Here is an 8,690-nt window from a genome sequence, read left to right on the forward strand (position 1 = left end):
AACAAAACGTTCTCGCAGATGCTCTCTCCCGATTGCCTCAATACCCGGCAAAACTCGATCGGCCAACAGACTCTTTATTTACGCCCGCACAAAGAGAAGCCCTACCCATATTGGCTGTACAAACCCGATCCCAAACGCTACCCCAGCGACGGTACACTGTCACCAACGAGCAATCTCCTCCAACCCTACCGGCTGCCCTGCTGCCTCCTCAACGGAACGCCACGACGGCTCCGGCTCCGACTCCTCCAGCCCGACCAACCGCCCAGCCGCCGGAAGTCTGCGCACCGCAACAACACGTAAGCGTTTCCTCCTCGCCAACCCCCCTACCTGCTCCTACGACTGCTTCGAACGAGGGGGGCATTCCTGTCTCCGATTCTTTCTTAAAGTCCCTGCGGGAACAATGCCTTATGGAACATTCTGATCAAACCCTGCCTCCTGGTGTTATTGAACAAGGGGGCTCTTGGTACAAAGACTCAAAATTGTATGTACCCAAAGCGCTCCGAAAAGACGTCTTACACATGGCCCATGGAATGAAAACCGCAGGGCACTTTGGGTTCCTAAAGACCCTTCATCTGTTGCGCAGACAGTTTTGGTGGGGGGGAATGCGTTCTGATATTGACTCTTTTATTCGCAGCTGTCCTATTTGTGCCACAGTCAAACGATCTCAGGGTAAGCCCTCAGGACTACTGCAGCCGCTTGAAATACCCTCCAAACCCTGGGAAGTGATTGCTATGGATTTTATGACGGATCTCCCTCTCAGCGGGGGGAAAACTGTACTATGGGTTATCACTGACTTATTTTCTAAGCAGATACATTTGGTTCCATGCGCGGGGATCCCCTCCGCTCAAAAATTGGCCCGCCTCTTCGTGTCACATGTCTTTAGACTACATTCGTTTCCGCGCAAAATAATCTGCGACCACGGCAGTAGCTTTGTTGCAAAGTTTTGGAAAGCTTTTCTGAACTTGGTGGGGGTGAAACAAGGATTGTCTAGTGCATACCATCCCCAGACGGATGGCCAAACCGAACGTGTTAATGCTGTACTTGAATGCTATTTGCGTTGCTATGTCAATTACCACCAAGATAACTGGGTAGAACTGTTACCTTTTGCAGAATATGCTTACAATAATGCTGTACATCAGTCCACTGGTTTCAGCCCATTTTATGCAATATATGGACAGGACTTCGGTCCTATTCCCCCTGTTCAGGATGTGGAGGGAGAGGGGGATGCCGACATTGCCTCTTGGGCACACGCCCTCCGCACCACTTGGCCCTGGATGATTAGCAACCTTGACCGAGCCAAGCGCCTATATAAAGCACAAGCCGATAAGCACCGGTCCCCCGGTGGGGACCTACAAGTGGGTACCCTGGTATACCTATCCACCAAAAACCTGCGTTCCACCCGACTGTGCCATAAGCTCAGCGCTAAGTACATTGGCCCATTCCCCGTCACTCGCATCATAAACCCTGTCACGGTGGAACTATCTCTCCCCAAAACCTTGAGGCGTGTGCACCCCGTTTTCCACATCAGCCTCCTGAAACCCCACATTGCTTCTCAGCAATGGCATCCGGAACCGCCTCCCGAGCAACCCATAATGGTGGGGGGGGGAGGAACATTTCGAGGTCTCCAAAATTCTGGACTCTCGTATCCACCATGGAGCCTTGCAATACTTGGTTCGCTGGAAACACTTCCCCCCTGCCTATGACGAGTGGGTTCGTGCGCGAGATGTCTCCGCCCCCAAACCCGTCAATGCCTTTCACATTGCCTACCCAGACAGGCCAGCCCCCTTGCAGGGTGGGAGGGGGTCTTAAGGGGAGCAGGATGTCAGGTTGTTATCTCGGTTTCTCTGTTGCTTCTATTCCTTTGCTGAACCGTCCAGGCTTCAAGGACAGCTCCACATACCAAAGCCTGGGAACGCTACCCCTGGGAAAGTGTGATCTGTTTATGCTTTGTGTGCTCAGTAATCTCCCGCCGTTTTCATGCTTTATATTGCCAACTAACGAACAAGGCCTCACAGCTGTCATCTTATTCTTCATGCACTGTACTACCTATTTGACCAGTAAAAGCCATCTGCTTGGATTCTAACTGTCTCTGTGGTGATTTCTGGTTCTCTGGGTCAAGAGCTGACAGTCAAGAAATCTTGGAACTCCGGGGACGTAAATTGGGCCCCATTGTCAGAGACCACCGTGTCTGGCAAGCCGTGGGTGGCAAAAAGCTTCCACAGTTCCTGAACCACCACTCGCGAGGTCATAGAGCCTACGTCAGCGACCTCCAGCCACTTGGAGTAGGAGTCCACCATGATCAGGAAAGTTTTGCCCTGGAACGGGCCTGCAAAATCTATGTGGAGGTGGGACCAGGGTTTGTGGGTGGACTCCCAATGGTGGGTCGGGGCTCGCGGCATCTCGGGCAGCGACTCTTGGCACAGCTGGCAGCGGCTCACCCACTCCTCCACAGCAGCGTCTATGCCTGGCCACCAAACATAGCTCCTCGCCAGGGCCTTCATACGCACTATTCCTGGGTGGCAGGCATGCAGGGCCTCCAGGACCTTGGTGCACAGTTTGGCTGGAACCACGACGCGGTTCCCCCAGAGTAGACACCCCTTATTCAGTGAGAGTTCATGCTGCCGCATGAAAAAGGGCTTGAATTCGCCCTCTGGCCTGGCCGCCGGCCACCCCTTCCCCACCCAGTTCAAAACGTGGGCGAGGGTGCGGTCCTTCACTGTGTGAGCCGCAATGTCCGAGGCATGTAGGGGCGGTTCAGGCAGGGTCTCCAGCAGCATGACGTTGTAGGCCGGGGACGGGTCCGGGTCAGAGTCCTTGAGTGGCAAACGGCTGAGCACGTCGGCATTCGCGATGCTGGACCAGGGGTGGTGCAGTAGCCGGAAGTCATAGGCATTGAGAAAAATCAACCACCGGAGCATGCGGGGGAACAGGATTTGCGGTATCTGACGATCCGGCACGAACAACCCCAAAAGTGGCTTGTGGTCGGTGATGATGGAGAAGGGGCGGCCATAAACGTAGTCGTGGAATTTCTTCACGCCGGCTGTAGGGCGAGGCATCGCACGTTAACACAATGGGAAGCTTCTCTTCGAAATGGACGAGCAAGCTGGAGGGAAACAGGAGGGCTTTGGTAGCCTCGAACGCCCGTTGATGCGACTTACCCAACGCCCACGGGGAGGATTTGTCCAGGAGACTGTGGAGCGGCTCGGCAACCGACGCCTTGTTAGGGAGGAAGGCGTAGTAAAAGTTCAGCAGGCTGAGGAACGACTGGAGCTTCTGTTTGCTTCGGGGCGGTGGGGCGTTGTGGATCGCCTTGATCTTTTCGGGCGTGGGATGGATGCCCTCTGCATCGATCAAGTAGCCCAGGAACTCCACCTGCAGTAGGCCCAGCTGGCACTTCTCTCGCTTGACCGTCAGTCCGGCATCTCGGAAACAGCGGAGCACCCGGCGGACATAATCCAGGAGCTCGTCATCAGAGCTTGCGGCGATCAAGACGTCGTCGAAGTATGGGACGACGCCAGGCAAGCCCTTCAGGAGGTCTTCCATCAAATTCTGGAAGATGCCCGGGGCCGTGCTGACCCCGAACTGCAGGCGCGTCTCCTGGAAGGAACCCCGGTGAGTAACAATTGTCTGTGCCTCGGCCGACTCAGGGTCCACGGGCAGCTGTTGGTAAGCCTGAGCAAGGTCCAGTTTGGCAAACACCCTACCCCCAGCGAGGGAGGCTGGGAGGTGGCTGACGACGGGCACGGGGTAGGCGTGCGGCCGCAGCGCTGTATTAATAGTACATTTGTAGTCCACGCAGATGCGGACGTCCCCATTGGGCTTGAGCGGTGTCACAATCGGGGTCTCCCAGGGGGCATTGGGGACCGGTACCAGCACCCCCTGAGCGACGAGACGGTTAAGCTCCACGTCGATCCGGGTCTTGAGGGCGAAGGGGACTCGGCGAGGCTTGAGGCGGATGGGCGCAGCGGTGGGGTCGATGTGCAGGCGGACCGGCAGCCCCTTGTAGCAGCCCAGCGGGCTCTTCCACACGTCCTCGAACTCCGCCCAAATGTCGTTGAGGGCGGTCTGGCTGATGTGGTGGATGCCGCCGATGTGAAGGCTGAGCGCCGGAAACCAGTCGAGCCCCAGGAGGCTCATGCGAGGCCCCTCGACCACGATGAGGCAGAGGCACCCGGAACGGTCCCGGAATCGGACGGGCACGCGGTCGTCCTCCCCGACCAGCACCTGGCGCCGCTGATAGTCCCAAATGGTGACGCGGGATGGTCACAGCTTCGGGGAGGGAGGCAGTGCGACGGCCCAGGTCACGGTACGTGCCCATCGATATAATGGAGAGAGCCGACCCGAGTCCACTTCCATCTCGCAAGGCGCACCGCCAATCTTGACGACGATGGCAACCTTGTCTGCCCTGTGCACCTTGTGGAGGGAGACGCTGTGCAGCTCGGTATCGCGGTGACCCCGGCGGTCGCTGGTGGGCTCGTTGTCATCCAAGTCGTGGACGGGGCGCGGGTCACCATCTTTCCTGGCTGGGCGTGAGGACCGACTCTTCGGCGTCGAGCGACAGACTTTGGCAATGTGGCCGACCCTGCTGCAAGCCCGGCAAGAGGCATCGCGGAACCGGCAGGAGCAGCGGTCATGTCGCTCGCCACAGCTCGTGCACGGGCGGTCTGTGCTGCCCCGAGCCCAGCGCCCCCGAGAGGCCCCGCAGTCGCTCAGTTTTTAAGCCTCATCCTCGTCGCTGGAGGCTGCGTCGCTGACGCTCTCGTGATGAACTGGAACCGGATCGCGGGGAATCGGTGTGGCCCGGTCACCCAGACGTCCGGGCCAAGCGGAGGACTCGGCCATGGTGGCTTCCTCGATGGCCGCAGTCAGCACGAGGTCCTTCTTGGCGAGGAGCCAGCGCCGCAACTTGTCGCTCCGCAGGCCAAACACGAAGCGGTCGCACAGCCGGTCGTTGAGGTCCGGGAACTCGCAGGAACGGGCAGCTGTGCGTAGCTCGGCGATATATGCAGCTGCAGATTCCCCTGGTTTCTGGTCCCGCAGGTGGAACGCCAAGCAGCGGGTGGCCCGAGTTGGCTGGGGGTTGAAATGGCTCCCCAGCGCTGCCATGATTGCAGGAAATGGCGTTGCTTCCAGTTCGGCGAAAGCCAGCAGGGACTGAGCGAGGTCGAAGGTCTGGGCCCCGCACACACTGAGGAAGGCGGAGCGCTTATTCCCGACATCGGTGTTGTCGTTGGCGTTGAGGTAGAAGGCCAGCCGGCTCGCATAGCTCTTCCAGGCGCTCGGTTTGGTGGGGTCGAATTCTTCCAGAGACCCCCGGGTAGCCATGTCAGCGAAGTGTTGCGTCTCTGGTGTGTCGAAATGAAGTCAGCAAGGGCACGCTGGACTGCCTACCGGGCACTGTGATGTCACGGAGAATCGCAGGAGATTTCAGCGAGAGTGATTTCGGTAGCAAGCCGGACTGCCCACCAGCCTTCGTCGCCATTGTTAAGTCCGCGTGGGGAGGACACACGAGGTCGAGACGGAGTTCCAACAACAACACAGTTTTATTGATTTCAGCAATAACAGACGGAACTGGGGAACTATACAACCTGGCCCTGCTTATATGCTCCCCTGGCCCCAGGTGGCTGCTCCCCCCCTGATCCGTGATGGGGAAAAAAAAACCCCAGGTCACCAATGGCATGACCTGGCTTAGGGCCAATGGGATGTGTTGGCTGTGGCCAATCATGCGAGCAGGACTTAGGAGCCTTCGCCCAGGACTCAAGCTCCTGGGCTTCCTTCACTATGGTCTTAACTGATGAACATACATTACATCCACCATATCAACATTTCCTTGCTATCCCCTCCTACAAGAAAGTAAGAACTGACTGGGGCAGCTCTTCTGGATCCTTTTCAGTTGTAACTCAGGAATGGGCTGCTGGTGAAAGTTCAAACAGCACCTTCTCTCACTGTTGTTCACAGGCTAAGCAAAATTGTATTATTTGAGAAAGCTTGTGATTTAAATTGACTGTGGCTTTATTGTGCCAATTTTACTGATTTTACATCATTCGTTTTTATATTGGTAGAATTTGAATCAGGCTGTCTGGTTTTTATTCTCCATTTTGTAAACTACCTTATTCATATATTTTCTTCATTTATACCCTGCCAGCAAGATGTAGTGGTTAAGAGCAGTGATTTGGAGCGGTTGATTCCCCACTCCTCCACATGAGCGGCGGACACTAATCTGGTAAACTGGGTTGGTTTCCCCACTTCTACATGTGAAGCCAGCTGGGTGACCTTGGGCTAGTCACAGTTCTATTAAGAGCTCTCTCAGCCCCACCTACCTCACAGGGTGTCTGTTGTGGTAGGGGAAGGGAAGGCGATTGTAAGCCGGTTTGATTCTGCCTTAAGTGGCGGAAAATGTCAGTGTATAAAAACCAACTCTTCTTCTTCTTCTTTTCCCTCAACGGAGACAAAAACTGGCTTACAACTCCCTCACAACAACTTTGGGAGGTAGGTCAAGTCAAGAGTGTGTGACTGGCCCAAGCTTTTCCAGTGAGTTTCCATTACACACTGACCACAACACCACACTGACTTAGGATGGGAACCTTGGGTTCACTTGCCCAAAGAAAGGAAGTATAAAAATGTTTTAGTTAATTAATTGGTACTCGATGTAGCCCACACTGTAAAAAGTGACAAGCAGCGGAATTAGTCTTCCTTTTGCATTTAAAAGACTGATATCCTTTGCCTGTCTTCATATGCAAGCATAATTACCAAGAAGCCAAATTCTAGTAGTGTATCCAATGCATTTTACACTAACAGGACCATCAAACACCGCTCACTTTCAGAAGATAGCCACCACAAACACAATTAGCAAATTCTGAAATACATCCTGGATTGACTGCAACTGTCTTTGAAATATGGATATATTTCTGTTTTAATTCAGCAAAGGAAATTTTTGTGCTTCTCTCCCTCGCTGCCAAATTTCTATAGAAATTAATTAGTCTCTCGTCCAGGTGGCAGACTTATGTCTTAGTTTCTAACCACACAGACTTGAGAATAAGAGGGCTGCCTCCCATTGAGTGAAATTTAACCCAGTTCCAAAGATGTACATATATTTTTCTGCAAATAAATTATTTGGGGCTGCTTTCCCCCGGTGCTGCCTTCTTTCTCTGTTTGCTCCCATGAGTCCTGCTGATCTGAACTGCCAGGGTGGATAGAAGTTGATTTCAAGTATAATCTTTTCTGCATGTCTGTGTACAATGACCTTTCAAGATCCATCAGAGTTACCTTCAGCTACAGAGATTTTGCAGCATTCTCCTTTTGCAAGGCATGCCAGCCTCTATATTTTGTGAAAGCCTTAAAAAAAAAAATTTCAGGCTAAGGCTTGATTTCTTATTCAAAACATGTTGACTAGGAACCTATCGCTCTGATCTGGTTTACGATACACTACAACTATGGTGCCCGGCTAGAATTTCATTTCTATGGAGATGAGATTGAACTCTACGTCTAAGAATAAAGCACATAGTCTAATGCATTTGTTCTGTCAAGGACTACAGGATGCTGGCATTCTCATTCTGCAAGCTGAGATTTTTACACACGTATGCTACATTTTGATGTTACTACTCTTGGGAATAAGCGGCTGCTATGACTCATAGTCTTCACTGACTTTATTGTAATTAAACATGGATGATTATTTTTGTTTCTCTTTAGATTTTAATTTTCCTATTCCACCCCCTTTTCTATATTCATCACATGTATTTACGTCTTCAAGGGAGGGAAGGCAGCATGGTACAGCCCGATCTCACCAGATCTTGGGAGCTAAGCAGGGTTAGTACTTGGATGGGAGACCGCCAAGCTACATAGAGGGGATGCATTATTCTGAAGTGCTCCATAAGAAGTGGATTGGATACTATGACTGCCCATCACCGTGAGGAGTCTTACTCTGTAAGAAAACTCTTTCCTCCTATGCAAGGCTCCTAACTTAGTGGAAGGGAATAATAGAATCAACCCCAATAAAATCTAGAACTGCACTGTAGACTCATGTTTTATTTGCTTATGCTTTTGCACTGACTGTTTATGTATCCCAGATTATTTTCTGTAGCCATATATCTCTTCTGGATGCAACCAGCGGGGGGGTGGGGCAGGAATTTATCAGAAGAGAATGGAGTCCTAGGTGGTAGGGGCCCCAGCAGGGGACTGGCAACCCCACTTTTATAGCAGATTGTGCAATAGTGCCTTCCAATTAAGGTTGCCAATCTCCATTTGGTATACCAAAACTGTTCACAGTGCGATACAAATGGCTAAGCAAAAACAATCAGCACTCGGCTCTGTTCTAAACATATATTCTATAGAGAGACAATCAATACAGAAAACTGCAGTAATTGTTACAGGCTTTGACATATTAGAGCACATGAACTATGGTACTGGTGTACATATGCAGAATTATTCAATATAAAACCCAATTACACATATAAACTGCAAATCATAAAGCAGAGGATTGTAATTTCTTTTTAAAAGGAAAGAGAGCCTGGATATTCTTTGCCAGAGGCTTATGCTCTTAAATGCTTCAGAGTCATTGCAAACATATTAGCAATACATTCTGCCTTTTTCTATGACCTTTCCCAGCCTTTTCAATGGCTTATGAGAAACTAATTCTAATGAGAAACTAATTATTGAGTTACAGAACTGAGTTCTTGATTCTCGCCTTTCCA

At 52.0% G+C, this 8,690-nt stretch overlaps 1 protein-coding gene across 1 annotated transcript; it reads right to left on the bottom strand.

The window, feature by feature from the left end:
- Window positions 1-2,114: 2,114 nt before the first annotated feature.
- Window positions 2,115-4,634, bottom strand: LOC130477004 (uncharacterized protein K02A2.6-like). The gene is made up of 5 exons (XM_056849004.1): window positions 4,616-4,634; window positions 4,351-4,523; window positions 3,700-4,233; window positions 3,444-3,627; window positions 2,115-2,983 (listed from the first exon to the last, which is right to left on the bottom strand). The coding sequence occupies exons 1-5, from the start codon at window positions 4,632-4,634 to the stop codon at window positions 2,115-2,117; spliced, it is 1,779 nt and encodes a 592-aa protein (XP_056704982.1).
- Between the last annotated feature and the right edge of the window lie 4,056 nt (window positions 4,635-8,690).

The sequence above is a fragment of the Euleptes europaea genome, chromosome 1 (assembly GCF_029931775.1).
Source record: "Euleptes europaea isolate rEulEur1 chromosome 1, rEulEur1.hap1, whole genome shotgun sequence".
Lineage (NCBI taxonomy): Eukaryota > Metazoa > Chordata > Lepidosauria > Squamata > Sphaerodactylidae > Euleptes > Euleptes europaea.

Excerpts from the sequence above, each read along its gene's own strand:
- LOC130477004 (XM_056849004.1), bottom strand. Across the intron at positions 4,234-4,350 it reads GTGCGCCTTGCGAGATGGAA|CGGCGCCAGGTGCTGGTCGG; the intron begins GTGGACTCGGGT and ends TGGGACTATCAG. Across the intron at positions 2,984-3,443 it reads GCTCCTGGATTATGTCCGCC|ACCACAAGCCACTTTTGGGG; the intron begins GGGTGCTCCGCT and ends CCATCATCACCG.